The sequence below is a fragment of the Maylandia zebra genome, linkage group LG14 (genome assembly GCF_041146795.1).
Source record: "Maylandia zebra isolate NMK-2024a linkage group LG14, Mzebra_GT3a, whole genome shotgun sequence".
NCBI lineage: Eukaryota > Metazoa > Chordata > Actinopteri > Cichliformes > Cichlidae > Maylandia > Maylandia zebra.
The window spans coordinates 33,940,977-33,961,409 of record NC_135180.1 but is presented as its reverse complement, the minus strand read 5'-3'; the positions used below and the strand labels follow the sequence as shown (position 1 = coordinate 33,961,409).

The 20,433-nt window shown below is 38.3% G+C and overlaps 2 protein-coding genes across 8 annotated transcripts in view; both read right to left on the bottom strand.

The window, feature by feature from the left end:
* Positions 1–240: 240 nt before the first annotated feature.
* st14a (ST14 transmembrane serine protease matriptase a) lies at positions 241–13,764 on the bottom strand. Its single transcript, XM_004560482.5, has 19 exons — positions 13,306–13,764; positions 8,867–9,023; positions 8,115–8,245; positions 7,954–8,024; positions 7,685–7,839; positions 7,483–7,518; positions 6,798–7,032; positions 4,833–4,972; positions 4,625–4,728; positions 4,379–4,488; positions 4,160–4,296; positions 3,975–4,079; positions 3,741–3,845; positions 3,534–3,659; positions 3,286–3,408; positions 2,954–3,134; positions 1,957–2,228; positions 1,479–1,615; positions 241–1,082 (listed from the first exon to the last, which is right to left on the bottom strand). Exons 1-19 carry the CDS (start codon positions 13,345–13,347, stop codon positions 924–926), a joined length of 2,526 nt encoding a protein of 841 aa, XP_004560539.3. The 5' UTR covers positions 13,348–13,764; the 3' UTR covers positions 241–923.
* Positions 13,765–14,645: 881 nt separating this feature from the next.
* The window catches only part of aplp2 (amyloid beta (A4) precursor-like protein 2), a 52,547-nt gene continuing 46,759 nt past the window's right edge, over positions 14,646–20,433 (bottom strand). For 3 of the 7 annotated variants that reach the window (XM_076873403.1, XM_004560483.5, XM_004560484.5), the window contains 4 exons: positions 19,498–19,580; positions 18,373–18,450; positions 16,957–17,112; positions 14,646–16,703 (listed from right to left, as the gene is read on the bottom strand). In XM_076873403.1, coding sequence (XP_076729518.1) covers positions 16,602–16,703; positions 16,957–17,112; positions 18,373–18,450; positions 19,498–19,580 — 419 coding nt within the window. In that variant the 3' untranslated portion in view covers positions 14,646–16,601. The remainder of the gene's footprint in view (positions 16,704–16,956; positions 17,113–18,372; positions 18,451–19,497; positions 19,581–20,433) is intronic. The other 4 variants (XM_012921677.4, XM_012921678.4, XM_012921679.4 and 1 more) reach the window with 2 other exon arrangements.

Genomic DNA, 20,433 nt, shown 5'->3' with positions numbered 1-20,433 from the left:
ATACAGTTGTTTTAACCAATGATACTGAAAACTTTCATCCACTCTCGTTTGAAGATTAGAATGGAATAGAGCTTTATTGTCATTGTACATGTACAATAAAAGTATGGGTGCTCCACACCAACTGTGCCAGAGGGAAAAAAAAAAAGAAAAGAAAAAAAAAAAAATCGGGCATGTATGTTGAGGGTCAAGCTCGATGCAATACATAAGCATCCTGAAACAAAGAGTAGGTGAATGACTGTGCAGGAGATAAGAAATATTTTTATTTAAAAATATCTGCAATAAAACACACATTTACAAATATTTGGAAACAATTTAACTTTGCAGCTAGTACTAATATTGTGGAGAATTGAAGCGTGGTGACATGTTACAGCAGAAGAGAAAATTTAAACTAAACCTGTGTTTGACCATTTTGTGTTTAGAAAAGGGAAATGAGGTTTTTTTTCAGAGATTTCAGCTGAACTTGTGAACTGATCCATAGGAGGTAAGCTGCAATGAGCTTGCTGCCTCAGAGCTTTTAATTCAGAAGTCAGGGAGGAAAAATATAAAAAAACAAAAAACAAAACAAACAAAAACAGTGTTGGGAATTTCTTAAGATATAGAGTTACATGTATGAAATAGGTAACAATCACACTGGAATCTACTGTGCAGGAAATAACATTATTCTCCATTAAAACATGATAAAAATACACAAAAATAAAACATTTATTTACATTCAAAAATATTTCATCAAGCCCCAAATCACAGTGCACCTAAATTGTGTTGTAACTGCTCTTAAAGCATGTTCCTCACTGCAGCTACTATTGAGAGTAAAAGCCACTTCATGGATAATCAGAGTGTTTTGTTTTTTGTTTTTTTTTAAACTGTGGCACTCCTCCTCAGTCCTCATTTATGTCCATGCCTTTGGCCTTATTTGACAATACAAACTAAACTCCTGTCTTTTCTTTGATCCAGCCACGGAATTTGGTAACTGTTGTATAGATGCCTGGTTTGTTTCTGCGAGCACAGCCATCACCCCAACTGACCACTCCAGCCAGGAACATACGATTGCCGGAAGGACAGGACAAAGGACCCCCAGAGTCTCCCTAAAGCAGAAAAATGCACAGGAACACAGGTAGACATGTTAGCATAGAGGCAATACATGGGGATGGTGTGGGGATATTATGAATATCCAATTATCCTCTTGACTTCTGCAGCGGGCCAAAAATGAAAATCAAAACAAACACATTAATTCTACTTTCTAAGGTGAAATTCCTCTGCTTACCCCATTGTATGAATGCATGTCACATTCTATTCATATACTATTCATCAATATATCCAAGATGACCTAAAACTGTACATGTTCTCTCATGACATTTACAGATTTAGTTCAATCAATTAATTCCTCCATCTACATCATGCCACTGTCTGCAGCACAAGCAGGGTTTTTTGTGTTTTTCCCCAAAAAAACAAGAAAGAAGATAAAAAGAATATCAAAGTACCTGACAAGCATCAACTCCTCCACTTAGAACACCAGCACAAAACATCCGAGATGTGATCTGGCCCCCCATCAAATCGTCACACACAGCTTGGTTTATGATTCTGACTGAAGCCTTTTGGAGCACCACTGCAGCAGATCCTGAAACAAACAAACACACACACACACACACACACACACACACACACACACACACACACAAAGAGGAAGTCACATCACTGGGCATCTTTAAAAAGTTGAAAATGCTTGTATTACAAGTGGTGTTTATATAAAGACATATAGTAGTTTACATTGGCTGATTTACAAGGTGTGTACAAACCCAAAGAATAATTACTAAAACTAAATCTAAAACACAGAAAAACAAGAGAAATTATTTCATTTTATGCTGATTTAATGTGTAATGTTGAGCTCAAGTTCAGGCTTTTATATTTTTAGTTTTGGTGGCTACAAATATTTGTTAAAGTGACAAATCATTTACTCACCTCCTTCTCGTGTGGCACCCCACCCAGTGATCCACACATCCTGGCCAGGTGGAAACTCATGTTGCGCAGCTGGCAAGCAGATGGGTTTTATGTAGTCACTGTAGGTGACAGGACTGTCCAGCTCCATCAGGGCGATGTCATTGTCAAAGGTGTAGTGGTTGTAGTTAGGGTGAGGTATGACCTGCTTCAGATTCCTCTTTTGAACTGGACTTTCTAACATTTTCTGTGTATGAACGCCGAGGTAAATTTCCCAAGAGCCAGGCTGGGAGAGTCTGAGGAAGTAAGCAACAAAACAGATGAAGGATTTTATTCACGGTCTCAATTATTAATGAACTTATAATAATTAGCATATTATGTGGCACTATATATAATTCCCATTATATGGCATTTTTAAAATATACTTTAAGTCTGATTTCTCAGTGCTTGTTGAATATAATAAGATGCAAGTCTGGCTGTGATAACTGCTTGCAAAATGGCAAGGGCCGAATTATTTTTCACCACATTCAAGGATTTTGTTGCAATTTAAAAAACGTTCAATTTACATCTTTCAAGTGAAACTATTAAATTCATGATTTGCTTATTTTAGCTTTATTATTTAAATAATTTAAGCAGTACCTGAGGCTTTTCTTAGTTTTATTAAAGTGTATAACAGAGTTGTTGTTATACTGACTGCGTACCATACTCTACTCTATGTAAAGATATTTAAAGTCTTGAAAAAAGGATAAATTAACTGAAGTCACACAGAATTTGTAAACAACTTTGATTTTTCTAAAGTAGACTTAAAAATAATGTACTGAGGACAAATATTAAATCTGTTATACGCCAATGGTACTCATTTTCATTCATCTGGATTATAAGATCTTCTAAATATGTAAAATAGGAACAACAAGCAGAGACAAATAGCTCTCATTTTACACAGAGAGAATATAAGATCATATTTTTCACAAAAATCAATGTACTGTGTCAAAGAGAGACAAAGAATAGGATAAGAAGTTACTTTAAAGAGTTTTCATCTTGCACACAATGGGCAGCAGTGACCAGCCATTTCGGACTGATGAGGGATGCGCCACAGACGTGACCGTATTTTTTGGCATGGAGGCTGACCTGCCAAGGAAACTCCCCTTGTTCTGCATTCTGACCACCTACAATACGTTGGGCCCTCCCACGTGTCCCACAGTCTGCAAAGTAAACAACAAATCAGTCAAAGGGCTGGTGCGCTGCAGCTTATTGTGAACTGGGTGGAGCTCCACACCTGTTTGGATAAGACAACCTAAACTGCACAGGTGAAGGATGAATGATTAATTTAAATGTGATTTTTTTGTGACATACTGCAGTTCTCCTCATCAGATCCATCACCACAGTCCGGCGTCCCGTCGCATTCTGGATTCACTTTACTGATGCATTTATTGTCTTTACATTTGTATGTAAAATCTGTGCAGCCTACAGTTAAACCTAAGGAGAGAAGAAAAGGAGAAAAATCAATCCAAAGCTAATTCAATCCATCTCTAGCCATTTCTCTCTCGCTCTCTCCCACCATCTATCTATATGTATAGCAAAGTTGGGCTTATCTGTTGTACCTCCTGTGGCTTTTGTACAGTCTTGTTCATCTGTTCCATCCCCACAGTCGTCCGTTCCATCACATTTCAGCTTCTCAGAAACACATTTGCCATTCTTACACGTTATTTGCCCAGATTCACACCCACCTAATACAAAAAGTAACAGGCATGTTTAAGCATTTCCAGTGCTGATATGAAACATACTCCATCAATGTTACAAGGCCTTACAATCCAGCTCATCTGTGTTGTCTCCACAGTCATTCACGCCATCACATTTCCAGAACTTGGGCTTACAGAATCCATTTCTACAACTAATATCAGTGGAACTGCAGCCTGGGAAGGGGGGATAATGAACATTAAACATTAAAATGATTCTCAGGATGTGACAAATCCTCTCATAAGAATAAAGAGAGCAATTAAAAAAAATGTGTAGTCTTAGCATCACGACTAAATGGTACTTACTGCATTCCGCCTCATCACTCATGTCTCCACAATCATTCCAACCATCACATCTTAGTGCCGGCTTAATGCAGTTGTTATTTCTGCACTGGAACTTGTCTGGACAAGCTGTGAATGGCATGGTTAACATGAGAAACACTGTCCTAATGTCAAAGAATACTCATTATTTGAAAAACTAAATTGCTTACGATTTTGGATGTCAATGGCCTCATATTGTGCCAAAAAGCCCTGGTCCACACGAGACTCATCAGAATAAAACACCACAGTCATTTTGTTGGTGCTGCTGGTTTCTGTCACTGACCCATCAGGTTTTTCTCCACACCATCTGAAAAAATGAAATGTACTAGCAATGACACACCTGCTTTGTTCTGGCATTCCCGTTTTTTTAAAGCACAACAAGGACTCACTTCTTTCCGTTGACCTCCACATAGTCTTTGTCACAGTTTGGGTTTTTCTTTCCCAGCTGGGACAAGAGTAACCTTTTGAATACGAGCTTCACTACCTTCCCAGTAGGGACCTTAATGACAATAAAAAAAAGATTAAAACTACATCCCACAATGGGATGTGATCTTCAGGGGTGGTACAGAGCAGAAATATGCATGAAACATGTCATATTGTTGAGTAGTACGCCATTTAAGGGACTGACCACTCACCTCTATTAACCACTCACATGTAGTTTTAGGAGGGTAGTAATTTGGGTAGTTGGGAGAAGTAAAGTTGCCTTTTGAACCTATCAGCTTCTCACCACATGCTATAGCTGTTCAAAAAAAAAGAAAAAAAAAAAGAAAAAGATGCATCAGCACAAATGTCAAACACTTAAGTTGTTCCTTAAAAAAACTGCAGGTAAACTTTAACTCCTACCTCTATTTCCTGTTTGAACTTGTGAGACTTGTGCTCTAAAACCTGGGAAGGACTGGTCATGAGTGGCCATTGTCACCAACATTACATTGCCAGAGGACAGAAAGCTCAAACGTTTACTAGGTAAATATTTGCCACACAACCTGTAGAAAGCAAAGAGAAAACAATAACGCTCTGAACACACTGCTAACAGACTGATACACAAGGAAGATTTGGTCCTTTAAAAAGCACATATTTCACTCTTTCGTGACATGGATTCATCCCCTGCCTTCCTTCACGTGTGGTTAAATTACTTTTCACTATCGTTCAATGTTATGTATAAAACGCTTAAAAATCAGCTTCTTGGCAGAATTTCTTTTCACATAATAAGAAAATGTAACAGTGCATTACCTCTGAAAGTGACTCATTTTTCAGCAGAGGTTATATTTAGCTTCTCTACAGAAAAATGTTTACAGAAAAGTGTTTTGCTATTGCACTTATCTCATCAGGGCAGAAAAACCACTACCCACACACTCGTAAGTCCTTCCTGCGGAAAGCTTTCTGTTTTCTGATTACATGTAGTCTTGGTTATAACTAACAGTTACATTTACAGCTTCAGTCAAAGTGCTCAACAAATTCTGAACAAATTATTTGCAAGTGCTATTAATCTAAAATGAGGTTTAACCAACATAACCGCACCATTATGTACAGTTCGACGAGAGTTTCTTAATAAGTAACTCCTCCAAACTTAAAAGCAAAATATGCACCACTTAATATTGTACCATAAAAACTAAACATGTTTTCAGCAAACAGGGAACTGAGTGAAAAGTGTCTGCTGCTACAGATTGTGATAAAGGGGTTGCTTGATCTCACAACAGTGAACAGTAACCATATACTGTGTTCACTGCACATATGGAGAACAGGAAGGGCAGTTAGGAGATTTAATACCTAAGAAAAACAGCACATCAGTAATTTGTGAGTATTTTGTGTTTGAGACTGGAGACGTGCACCAGAAACAGGTACTGCAAAACCTGTTGCACTAAAGTTGTAACATCTAGCAGAAACGCAACCAACTTATACCGGCACTTGAAAAATCACCACAGGCTTTTGCATGAAGAGTGCATGACAAAAAAAGTCTGGCGAAGAGTCAAGTGAAAGTGGTGCTCAGGCTCATGGTCACAAACAGCCTGCAATTACTGCATCTTTTGCCAGTTTAACTCCGTTAGACAAGAGCAGCAAAAGACATTGGGAGATGACTAATGCCATAAAACACTACTTTCGAACTGGTTTCTGATGAGTGATGGACTCCGCCAGAGCCGACCTTTGTCACCGATTCTGTTCAGAATTTTATGGACAGAATTTCTAGGTGTAGCCAAGTGGCTTTTACTCGGGTGGTCTCAGAATCTCTGCTTTTCGCAGATGAGAGGTTTCTGTTGGCTTCATCTTTATTTCATTAAGTTTAATTTTGTTACCGTTACTTTTCAATTTTACTTAAAAAGATGATTATGTCATTTTCTATCATCTTTATAAATATTACTGTACATTTAGAATTTTTTCCTGAAGCTTAATTTGAAGAAACTCATGAATCGAATTGGAAACGAAATATCGGCCAGAAAAATAACAATTAGATAATTTCCTAAAATTTTTAAGCTGCACTCCAGAGTTTACTAGCAGATTGTTAGCAGTCAAAAAGTACCAAATTTACACTTTAGTAAAAGAAATGTCAATGCAAAAGCATCAGCAGGTACATGCTTTCATATTTTACTGTAATCCTTCAGTGAGATCAGTAGTATTTCATTGTTTTACAGAAAAAAAATGAGCTCAATGAAGCGCAATAAAAATAAAAACATGTAAAAAATTGGTGTGATGATCACGATGATAAATATTAACATAATAATAATAATAAAAATTATAATAATAATACCAGATGTAGCAATGTTTTTTTATCTGAAGGAATCTTGAAACTGATGTTTTAAAGGGCTAACTCACTCTTGCATAACCAGACTCTCGATGGGCACCAGGGAATCGTAGATTTTGATAAAATCATTCTCGCAGCTCTCTTCCAGTTCAAATGTTTCAAATACCAGCTTGACTACATAGCCGTGGTCAGCTCTCAGCTGCCACTGGATGAAGGTGTTAGGAGGATACGGACTGTTGGGAAAACCCGGTGACTCGATCTGTCCTACATAATCAACCTTGGCATGCTCTGCAAACTGCAGATTATCTGAAAGAGAAACATTAAGATTTAGAATTTAAGCTTGTGAATCACTGTCACACATTTTAAGACAGATATATTAATATTAATATTACTAAAAGTATGCAAATGAAATGTAGTTTCGTTAGTGGTCATGACCATTCTGCAGTAAGCTTTTTCCATTTTTTGATGTAAGTGAAACTGAATAAAAAAATGGTTATTTATTTAAAAAAAAAAAAAAACATTTGGTATGGAAAAAAGAAGTAAACAAGCGCCCTTTTGGTTTCTACTCAACTCCATGGCAGAAAAATGTTCTACTCTAAAAAGAGACTAACAATAGTGAAGAAAGGTGTCGTCCCTGGTAACATGTTCTATAGTGTAAGGTATATGTGGTTTACTATTTTCGGTCTATGTAGAGGATTTGTTAGTAGCACTTCTACTGAAATGTTAAAAACAAAAAAACAAAACTTGAACACTTACCCTTAAAGGATCTTAAAAACATGCGATCATCCAGAGCTGTAAAGTTGAAAAAAAAAAAAAAAAAAAAAAAAGAGAAGTAAAAAGACACAAGGTTAGGACTGACTGAAAAACAATCACAACCAGATAGAACGTGACAACTGACAATATAACAAACAAAAGTGTATGTTTGATATAGAATGACAAGCAGTTGCTTTCACTGTACCTGAAGTGACCACATTTTCAAAAGTCAATTCACTGATAGACATGCGCATTTTTTTCACTAGCTTATCTACTGAAGTCATTTCGTTGTCGACTGCTCTTTCTTGCCCCACGGGGATGTTGAACTCAGACAGGTAGTAGGCAATGACGCTGCCCTCACTAAGAGCAATGACAGCAGGGTTAGAAACAACAAACACATGACCATTACACACACATATACATACATACATGGCAAGTGTGAAGGATTTATTCCTTCACACTTCATGAGCTTACCTGAAGGCCTGAACTGTAGACTCGCGGTAGTATTTTGACAATAGAGGACTTTTGGAATAGACGACTTTAAGCTGAAAAGAGATTGAAGCAAAATCATAAAAAATGAAATGAAATGAAAAATGAAAATAGTGTTGACACACAGAAGTTGGTGGCATTCTTACCTGTGAAATCACCTGCTTTGCTAAAGCCTTAAACTCTGGAGTGTTGGAGTTCTCATAGTCGTTGATAAATGCCTGGTTGGTGATCCGCATGGACCCGCTGTACATCCTCTTGACCCGCTGGTGTTTACGGACTATAGGATAACAAAAGACTCAATGTGAACCACGGCACAAGAAACATGCTTAGTATTCACTACTGCTTCTTCTCCTATGCCAAGTGTTACTGCTGTTACTTCTTGTGGCTTTCAAATGTTTCTTTCTCTCATTGAGATTTAACTATCCCTTCAGTAAACCCTCGATTCTAGCTCTTTTAAATCACGAGCTTTAAAACTGTCTAAACTTGTGTAGGTTTCCATGTGCAAACATACAAGCAGAATAAAAAGTTATTTTTGAACTTTTGAAAACCACGTATGCTTATATATTTTTACACATTTATAGAAATAAACTTGGGACTGCATTTGTTTCTTGAAGCTTGTCAGATTTCGGTGAAATTTGATGCAACAGATTGAAACTGTTAGAGAATTACAGATGGGTAGAGATGACTCATGCATGCCACAAATATAGGAATGATTTAGTTACTTAATCTTTAGCAATAAGCTTTCAACCTTGTGTTTTTTACTGTAAATTTAATTTTGTTTTTATGACATTTTTTCATTGTTTATCTGTAGCAGAGTGTGTACCATTCGTTCAACGCTGCAGGTTTTGAACAAAATGTACGTGCAGTACATTTGCCTATTAAACAGAGATGTACTTACAGTGGAAATGCCAGACTAGTATTCCAGCCATAAGAGCTACAAGAGCGGCCAAGATCACCACGCCAATCACAACCCCAATTTTCCCTGGGTGCTTTTTCTTCTCAAGCCTTTTGATGTCCGATGCTTGTAAGTGGAAATCATTATCCCAGTCTTTCTCCTTGATGAAAGACAGACAGTTGAACAGATGAGAGAAAGATCAACATGTAAAACTCAGGTGCATTAATATCAGCCAGCTCTAAATATTAATCAAAATTACAAAGGTTTAGACTTGTGCAGATAAAGGTGCAAAGGAGAGCAAAGCAAAGCATCTCACGCCCTCATGAAAATATGATCATAAAGATAAGCAACAGCAGCAGACAGCAAGCCAACACTTGCGTATTTAAGGAATGTCCCTGCTATTGGTGACCTACATAACTGTTCTCAGATACAAGAAGTGTGACACATTGAAGCTTGAAATGTTATAATAGTTTTCTTTTGAAATAATTTTCCAACTGAAAGAGACATTAAAAAAATCTGTGAGCAAAAAATTGGCTCGTGAGCAACAGAAAAGAGAGATTCACTGTCTTGTGCTGTTAATGAATGAAACGAGAACTTCATGCCATGACTCATGCTCTGCTGTTACCTTTCAGAGGTGAGACTGGGGGGGAGGGAGTACAAAGGTTTCAGCATGTAAAATCCTGTCAAACCTGCTTGGCGGCAACTACTCACAAACAACATGTTTCTGTAAGTGCTTTGTGTAGCGTAACATTAATAAAAGAAATAAAAGACTACGACATGCTTTAGCCTTTTTTTTTGCTTTATAAACCACTGGAAAGGCTTTCTTTCTGCCTGTTTAAACTTGAAGCTCATTATATAATTAAATAATATATTATTTTCCATTGATGAGGTCATGACTCAAGCATATAAATGTGCTGCTTTGGCAGAATAGCTATTTGTAAAGAGCAAGCTTTATATTTGTCACAATTAATCATAATGTTAAATGCTAACTGAAGAGTTTATGCAATCTATATCCACTTCATTGTTCTCATGTGCGGATTCACTGATCAAGTTGCAACGTAAAGGGTCTAGGTTAATAAAAGGAAGAATATATCTCATAGAGCCCCATCTACCTACTACTACTGTGGTTGCCTTTGCAACAAAGATATAGTACTAAGATCCATTCATATATGTAAAAACAGTGTATTTAAACTCTTCGTGAAGCTCAAAATGTAAGTCTTAGTGTTAGGTTAAACTGTTAGAGAAAATTTCTTTAAATGGCCCAACATCTAAAATGTCAGGTTTTAACAGAAAATTGCTAATTATACTTGAAGAACACATACAATCAGTCCCAGCCCCTCTATCAACAACCACGACATGCACGGTACAGCAAAGCAACGTAGAAGTCAAATACCATTCACACCTGCTCCACTGTGCAAAATCTTGACACTATAAGGGACTAGAGCTGGGCGATATAAGATTTTTTCATATCACGATATGTTTTTTTCATTTCAGGCGATAACGATATCTATCACGATATAAGCCAAATAACTATATTTGTAAGATTTAAATGTGCCGTTGCTCACAAGTAAAATGTGAAATAATCAGCAGCTTGTTTTTATTTAAATATTTATTTCCCATAATAAGTTCAACAGGGTAGATGTACTTAAGGAACATGAGACTTTTTCAGATAAATAAAGGCAAATATTGCAAACTACACAAAAGGCAGCCGCTAAAGCGTTTAAGTTTCAAAATAGAACAAACGAAACAGACTAAATTGTCAATTCCACTTAGAAACAAAATATTAATTCTAAAAATAAATCTTAGTTTGTTTTACAGAAGAACAGACAAAACTGACTAACTTTTGTCAATATCAAATAAACTGAGAACTAAAAGGAAATTCTCAATCTCTCCTTGTTGTATAGCTTAGCTTTTCAAACAGTTTTAACAGTTACTTTAGTCTGACAAAAGCCGAATGACGAATTAGCGCTTCCAGTCAGAGACTGAGGCTACGTCCACACGTACACGGGTATTTTTGAAAACGGAGATTTTCCGTTTTCGTTTTAAAAAATAATCCCGTCCACACATAAAGGCAGAAATGAAGGAAAACGCTGCTATGAACATGCCAAAGCAGCAGGTGGCGCTAGATTCCTAACCGTGCAGAAATGTTGGCCAATCAGAAGTCTAGAAGCCTTGGTGGGAAAAAGTAAACAAAGCTGGGGCATAGAAGCAGAACCGAGTCGTATGTGTGGAGGGACAGTAACTGTGTGTATATGTAAGCATTTAAACACTGCAGAGAGTAGAATTAACAGTAACAGTATTGTAGAAATTCATTTCACCGAAACAATAACGTGGCGCACAGTGTGACGTCAAAAAATGCGCACACCTTTGACACTGCGTTTTCTCCGTTTTTCTAGTCCACACCTAAATGCAAAAACGGAGTTTTCAAAAATATCCACCCTGGCCGGAGTTTTTAAAAATCTTCGTTTTCAGTGACCAAAAACGCGTGTGGACGAAAGGTGCAAACGCATAGAAAAATCTGCATTTTCAAAAATACCCGGGTACCTGTGGACGTAGCGCACGCACCAGTTTATTGTATTTCCAGACTTGCTTTCGGCACAATTTACTACAAAATTTACTACTACCACTCTGTTTTTTGTCAGACTTGAAATAGCCGAAATACCTTCACACTACGGAACTTCTATGGCTCTTCCGTTTGACAATCTCTCCGGCATTGGAACCATCATCTGTTTTCTCTTCGGTCACGCTTGGTTGATTTTTCTAGTCGGCACACTCATTTCCTCCATTACCCGGGCGGTACGGTGGCTGGCTGCTTCCCAAACAAATACACATGTGCAGCTTGGCACTTGTGCTGTACGTAACAGGTCACGTGACGTGACGCTGCGGCTGTGATTGGTTCGGCTCTGCGCTACTTAATTTGGATTGGCTGTTTTTTTGTTTTTGTTTTGTTTTTTTAAGAGGACAAGAGCGGCGAGGTCTATCGCGATAGGTAAATTTTTCTATCGAGAAAAAGTTATATCGCGATACATATCGTTATCGTTCTATCGCCCAGCTCTATAAGGGACTAATCACACAATAACACGTTTTATTTATCGACACAATGTTACGACGTAGAGTATTCTTGGATAGATAATAATCTACAAAGGAGAATGACTAGAGTGAACAAGTTGAAACAAGGTGGAGGAATTCAGACAGCAACCTTGGGAGGGCCAGCTGCTCTGGGAACTGTGAAGGTTCCTGGATGTTTTTATGTCCAAACCCCTCAAAAATATATGCCGAAGTTACTTGATGAAAAGAAGGTTATCTAGAGTTTTGAGTACTTTTTGTCGACAGGTTCTGAAACAATAATTTCTGGCATTTTGCAGATTGGAAGATTCCATAGCTCATTTTGTTGAGTGTAATTAATGAGCTTTGGGAATGCAACCACATAAGCAGAATTATTAGAGTTTTCCATACATCCACCCATCCGCTTCCACTTATTTAATTCCTGGGTTGCAGGGGGGCTGGACCCTATCCCAGCAGCTGCCATAAGGCGAGAGGTGGGGTACGCCCTGAGAGACAGACACTGTCACATTCACCCCTACGGGCTATTTAGAATCACTAATTAACCTAACCCCGCAAAGTGCCATTCTTTGGATCACGGGAAGAAGCCGGAGTACCTGGAACAAACCCACACAGACCCAGTGAGAACATGCAAACTTCACACAGAAAGTCCCTGACCAGACGAACTCAGGATCTTCTTGCTGTTAGGGAGCAGTGCAAACCACCACCAGCTTTTATTAATTTCCTTGTAAAGGTTTGTTTTTGGCCATTATGATACGATATTATGATATACTGATTACATTTGTAAGATTTTAGAAGTATAGCACATGCATGTTACTATATTAGAATACAATTTACACAAACACTGAGTAACTTGTTATTGAGTCTCAATAAACAGATGCACAAATAACTGTGTGGCTATGTGGCACTGATTGTCTCAGTGTGTGCATTAATCGATGTCTAGATGCTCATTAAATACTCTTTAGCTATTAATTACTAATTTTGGTGATTTAAAAAGGTGAAAAGCTGAAGTGTGGGTTGCTCAATCAACTGCTCTCGTCTGTACATGAAACTGAAAACTGTTTCTGAGTATTGAAGTTCTTTTCCACTCACTAACTTGTTTGTCTGTAGGCAAACCAGTTTTTGCTGAGTGAGTCAGTCAAGATAGCACAGCTTAATACACTGACATCAAGTAAGTGTGTGTGTGTGTGTGTAACACAAACACAAGTAGCCTTATACTTTAAGTCCGAAAAATTTGCTGAGTGGAGATGTTTCTACCCACACGTCTTTCACTGTATTTCTACGGCAATTTGGTTGACTTCGTCTATGCATGAGTATCAGGAAATAAGTAAAAACAATGTGAAGCCCCATCACTGAACAAAAAGAAGCAAGTGACTTACCGACGCTGGGGTGTATCGCGGCCCACTGCTTAAGTGATCCATCTTGGGGTCACTAATCAAATGGAAAACGACTTCAAACGTCTGAATTTCTCCTCCTCCTCTTCGCCCTACCACTCCTTCTAAAAGCCAATTTCCGAGGTGAACCTGCAGGCCTTGTTTTTTTTTCTTTTTCTTTGTTTTTAAATGTGTTAATTCGACAAATAAAAACAAAAAACAAAAGAAAAATGTGTTTTTGTCCTTAAAAAAAGGCTCCTCTCAGTCGAGGGGTTCGCAAATGTCTCCCTGACGAGAACGCGTCCCCTACCTTCGTGACAACAGGTGACTACCAGACCAAACAACCTAGGGAAAAAAACTTTTTCCGGCAGCTTCAGGTTTCTGTCTCCACCCCACACACCTGTAACGACTTCCTGTTTACTTGACACGGGCGAAACATATGAAATAAAATAATGGGAAATCTATTAGATTAGATATAGATAGCGCGAGAACTGTCTTTTCTTTAATGGTGTCTGTTTTAGGTTTCACTGTAAAGGAGAGGATACACCTGTTTACGAGGTGGGGCTAGAGTTCAGGTATTCATTCAGGTGAACTGCGCTTCCAGTTCTTGGAAAAACGCTTTATTGTGATCTTATATTTGGGATTTCTACAAATATCAGCATAATTAAAGTAGGACAATGATTTAATTGTGTGATTTTTATAATTATGTTAAAGCTTCACTTATAGTTAGTATCAGTCATGTGATTGCGTGGGCTTATTCGTGAAACAGTGATGAATCACTTCTGAATCACCTGCGTTTTTTTTTTTCTTATAGTGAAACGGTTTTGTTATGCCGCCAAACAGAAACAAGTCCGCGAGACGTATTTCATTCAACCAGAGTATCAAACCGCAGAACATGGCGGATTGATATAAGCTGATGAATCCGTCTGAAACAGAAAATGAATGAGAACTCTTTGAACTAGTTGAAGTACGGAAGAGGATTAGGGCCACTGGGGGGGGGGAGGGGAGTGGACACGTCTTTTTTTTTTCTTCTTTTCTTGAATTCTGAAGATTTTTTTTCCAGTGGCCCTAACGCTCTTCCGTATTGAAGTGATTATTTTAGTGCAATGAAAAATAAATAGGCTGTTCCGTTTTCTTAAATTTATATTTTCTGGTTTTCATTAAACTAAACATGATTACATTTTGGACAGCCGATCAAACAGAAATTAGTGTTATTATTATTTATACCTTGAGTTTTTATGTGTAGATTACTTTGAAAGTCCAATTAAAGCACTTCTTAAGTATTAACTTTTGCTCCCACTACAAAAAAAAGCTATTTATGAAAAAAAAAAAACAACACACCCATATGTAAGTTGTGAGTTTATTGATGTGTATCCCCCTTGTAACCATAAATCTGTTTCCACTGGTGTCAATCAAAATGTTTTAAATCACTAATATGCATAATATATTAGTTCCCAGTCCCCTCCACAATCAAGCAGGCTATTACAAGATTGAAGCCGTTTGGGTGCATAGTGAGACAGTCACATACAGAGATACTGTCACAGGAAGAGAAAGAAAAATAGAAAACAAGAAAAAAACTCAAATATATATATATATTTTTTTTCATATAAGAACAATGCACACCACATGGAATCCTCTGGAAAAAAGCCATGATTGCAACATCAACTATACAGGCATACAAAGACAATACTAAGATAAAGAGAGAGAGAAAAGAGGATCCTAGGATTCAGTTTACTTGTTTGTGTCGATCTCTAAGCTGTAAAATTACACAAGTTTGCTTTTTTAAAATCTTTCTTCCAGAAACCAGTTCTCCAAGCTTCAACTTTCTGTGTGTCTCTGTCTGCCTGCACAGCCCTCCAGCTCCAAACTGTTTTCAGGTGGCTTTGATGTATGGCCGGCCCAAGCATGTCCCAGTGCCAAAATCCTAAAATCAACACTGCAAAATTTGTTACACATCCCAATAAAAAAAGCAAAATTTTATTACCAGCCAAAATTCATACTTTTTTTTTTTTCCACAAAAAGGTAGACTGAGTCATTTCCTAGATTTCTTGTTCCATACTACGCATATTGTTTTATTTGTGCCTCTGGACTAGCACTGCTATAAGTTTCCATACTATTCTTTACTTTATGACCAGCAAAGCTAGCTAGAATATGAATGCACATCATTCCTAAATTTGTATTCAGAGTAGCCTCACTTATACTGTGTTTTTACTTCAACACTTAAGAACCCCCTTTAAAAACAAAGTATTGTCTGTTTGTGGTATGTCTTTGCACACCTCAGTCTATGTGACACTACACTGAAATTAAAACCTAAAGGGCGTCTGTGAAATACATAGCATGGAAATGGCTTCCATAATACATTCAACTATGTAACACATATCAGTAAGTCTTTTTATTTACTGAACTTCCCTAATGATAAAATATTTGTGTGGGCAGAAGGTAATACATCATCACATTCACTTAGTAAGGGGTTTGGAGCAGGGTTTGTGAGATGTATTTGAGCTGGGGGCCTGTGCACACCTTTCCTGAAGCTTTCTTATTGTGTGCCTGCAAACATTCACGACGACAAAGCTAAGAACCCTAAGCCAACTCATAACATCTCCCCTGGGGGAAAAAAGGTGGAATAAAAACATCTATTCTTATATATATTTCAGTTGTATATGTATACAGCATTTTGTTATCATAACAAAGAACAGAAAGTAAATAATTCATGATTTCACTTTTTTCTCAGTTGTTGTTTCACTAAACGTTTTAATTGGTACAAAGAACCTTCATATACAAGCAATCTATCGAGAGGAAAAAGAACAAAACGTCAATTAGTTTTGAGAATACCATCAGAAACTGCATGAATGACACTTTGCATGATGGGGAAACAAAAGCATAGTGTCTAGTAAGCGGGTTTATTGATGGCTGCTCAAAAATAATAAAATTTAATATGATTCGCCTTTCAAAAAAAAAAAAAAAAAAAAAAAAAGAAATGTCCGGAAAAAAAAAAGTTATACATCTTGATCTGAGATAGCTGTATGATAATTACAGATAAATCTGCAGAATCACATTTTCCATTATGCAAACTGGCAAATACATCACCTTTTAAAAAGAAACATGATCAAAAAGAGCACTATAGTACAATAGTAGCAGTAGTAGAAGTAGTAGCATTACTTAAGGATTGTTTTGAACAAACCAGTAAATGGAGTTTGGATGTATGCAAATGATTTTAACAATAGCATCATGTTGGTCAGTAGTATGCTCCCCTCGGTTGCCATCCTCTTATCAGACTCTACAGCACCCCATGTAGGCTCTGGTTAGATTTGCATCTGCTCTAGGTATTTGTAGGTGGGGTTTTCATAGCCGTGGTTCTGCATCTTGTTCAGGTGTCGTTCCTCTGGTGTCAGCATGGGGTCAACCTGCAAGATAGAGAGATAGATAGACAGATGCACTTTTTAAAAAATAAGACCACTACAAAGGCCTACATATGACAACTCTTCATGCTGTGGCATACATAAATGCTGCAGGGGGACAATAATCTAATTTGCATTTCCATATCCAGCTCTATTCTGATAATTTAATAGCTAGCTGATACTTGGAATAAGAAGAGCCACAGTTCATTAGAGAGCTCTGCTGTGTGGTTATGCGCCCTCCAAATAACAGGTGGCTTACCTCCACAATGCCATGACTGATTGTGCCATATTGCCTTTTCCTCAAAAGCACCAGGCTGGTCACAATCACAGTTGCTATGGCCACTGCGATCACCAGCAAGCCAATCAGTGCACTGCTACCGAAGCTGAAGTCTTCTCCCAGAGGGCGGTAGGACTCCTAACAGGAAGAATGAGTCAGGGAAAGACAGGGAGAGCAGTCAGGAGACAACAAATGCAAACACAGCAGACCACTGAAGCAATGAAAAGAAACAGCGAAGTTGTTTTTCTGCAATAATGAAGACACTGCATGTACGTACTAGCTACCTCATCCTACCTCGTTCTATTTAGCCATTCTGAACACAAGATTCCCCTGGACCTTTTTATGTTTAGGGTACAGAGGAATCTTGTAGTAGCTGCTACTTCTGTGATATGCATATAATGAGTGGAAACATGAATATGAACGTATCATTTGAAAGTAGATCTGCTATGCTGTGCAGTTTGCCTCCAAAGCTGCACAGATTCCCAAGGCACTACTGCCTTTGCTTACTCTCTGTCCCTTTAAAGAGAACTGTTGGCAGTGATCGTTTTTTGGGGAAGTTTTGTAGGTGGTTCACTGCTAAATCAATAAAATCAGATCAATTGCAACTGTGACATGAGGTGTAATTTGTTATCACGATCAATAGTCATAATGTAATTCATGTAAGAATTTCCCTTTAAAACCCGAGACAGTAAATTATTAACAAGAGTGAACTGAAATGAGATTTCAGCCATCCTTCAAAGTTGCTTTAAAATTAGAAAATAAATTAAGTGGAAAAGAGCAGACTCTTTAAGCTACGTTACGAAACCATAGAGACAAATCAGTTTTTTTGTTCTTTGGGACACGATTGACTCGTGAATAGTGTGTGCACATGCATGCCAGGTATCTTTGTGGAGGATTGTGTAGTATCTTGGCTAGTTCGATATATGCACACAATCGCAGTCACCTCCGCTCATCTTCACAATCTAACCTGACACATATGACACAAACTAATCATATGTGGACAGCCACTGGGGTAAGGGGGGGGAGGGGATTTCACCGCTCGGTCTCACACATAAGCTGAGCACGCCCAGTTTGTGTGGATTCACATCCATCATATGAACTGAGATTTTCAATGTGTACATTCAAATACAGTCACATAACAAGCATGCACCCATGCAGAAATAACCAAAACAAGTTAGCCTCAACAAAATATGGTGATAAAAGTGAGGGGTTCAGGGGTCTGTTTCAGTGCAGTTGTTGTTTTTAAAAAAATAAATTCTGTTCTTTTTATTTACACAACCATCAGCTGCAGAACTGGTGTCTTTGCACACTCCCACACTCCCTCCTTCTTTCATCTTCTCCCACTACTGATAACTACAGTTCCCCAGAGAGCCCTTTGGAGGGTGCTGCTGTACTCACCAGCTCATCATCATGCATAACGCTGACTCTCTCTGCACTGTAAACCACTTCTTTAACATCCAGTGACTCATCAATCACCTGTCAACACAGACAGGGGAGCCCAGGTTACACTCACCACAACGTGTGTGTGAGATCGTGCATGTACGACAGAGAGAAATAGGAAGAGAGAGGCGGGGGAGAGTGAGAGGGTGTGAATGTGCAACGCAGTAAACTGTTAAGGATTATCTGTGTTTGGGTGATGATACATTTGGAGCTGTCTTGTTCAAACTGGAAGGAGAGAGGGAAGGGGGTTGCAAGCATCAACAACAGACTTTCTTCTAGGAACACAGTTAACAAGTCTTTCTAAGCAGACTGTCAGCCTCTCATTACTGAGAGCCCCGGTCTGAAGAATAAGCACGATGAGTGGAGTGGGTGTGTTCAGGAGGCAGAAACTAAATCTGCTGTTTGTAGAGACAGAGCACTCCAGAGTCTGTTTGTCACAGAACATAACCACGACGAACATTTTAGCTGTCACCACCATTTTTAAATTTTTTTCCAGTTTGCTTCGCTTTCAAAAAAAAAACAAAAAAAAAACAACCCACTAGCATTTCCAAAAAAATACATGCATGCACTCAAAAAACTTGCACAACTCACATTAACACAGACACGTAAAAGTACACGCAGCTTTACAGTTGATGTTGGATTAGCATGCGAAACAGCAAACATAACACTCGCGCACACAGCTGCCAAGCATAATTTGAAATCCATGAAGAAGACTGCTGCGCTTGGCAAAGGAAAGTAACATGCAATGACTGCTGAACAAAGTGTGGAGTTGATCTGAATGAGGGTCGGTTGGCAGAAGCCAAACGCCGACACGCAAATAGCTCAGTGTTAGTTAGCTGTAACTATGACAACATAGTTACTGGAATAATCTGTCTCGTTAAATGCTGAACTTAAGAGCTATGTGAAAGCACAGTGTACTCATTAATCTGTCTCATCAGCACAACTGTATCAAATTGGGGTTGCTGGAATGATATCTAACTGTTCGTGTCCTGTGTTTTGCTTTAACAATGCTTCTCTCAAGTCAGAAAGAAAAACATGTTTTGAGGCACGAACACAATCACAAACTGACAATAGAGCTCTTACCACATTCTCGCTGACCTTTGGTTTGCTGTTGATGATTCTCTCCTCAGCACCAATTAAACCATCTAAGCCAGACATGGCAGACCCTGGAGGAGGTAAAGGAGCACAGTCAATAACAGTAAGTTAGCACAAGCAAACAACCAAACTGGGATGGCGGTATCGGTGGTGGATAGCTGCACATAGATATCCAGCTACTGTCCTTGCACCCGTTGCATCAGTCTCCTTAGTTCACTGGTAACAACAAAGACCTTTCTTCCCTTCAGCACAGAGCGAGCACTGTGAGCATGACACTGACCTTCTACAAAGGCCCCCTCGAAGTGGTGCTTTGCATTTATCTGCAATTTCTCTGTAAACATGCAGTGAGTCACTGAACGAGACCCCACTAAACGACTGTGAATATCCTGGTATTTTGTATCCCTCACATAACCGTATCACTGTAGTTCAACTCATACAAATCTTCAAAAATATATGCCACACTTACAGTTTCATACCAGGGACAAACACATCAGAAAAGGTAACGAGAGTAACATTCAGTATCAGCTTATTGCCTTCGGCGGGTGCTCCAATCTAGTCAGTACCAAACAATTAAGAATAATAAAACTGTCTTCTGATTCAGTGTGGGACAAGTATGCACGTTTGCAAGCCTCGTTGAGCAGTGGTGCCAATCACTCTGGCAGGGCAGGTTATCAGATTGTACTGCAGGCTGCGCATAATCTTATATCCAGCTATAACAGTCATAGCAGCATGGGAACAATGGGACCACTCATGTATATAGATTCAATAAGTCCTGAAGCAGTTTTCCTATTTTGCTAAAAAAAAAAAAGAATTTAAGTCATTTATCAACAGATTAAACAGAGTATTTCAGGCTGTGGGTCAGCAGAGGAAACACTGAGCCTCAAACAGGGACACTAAATCTACCAACTTCTATCAGGAAGTAGG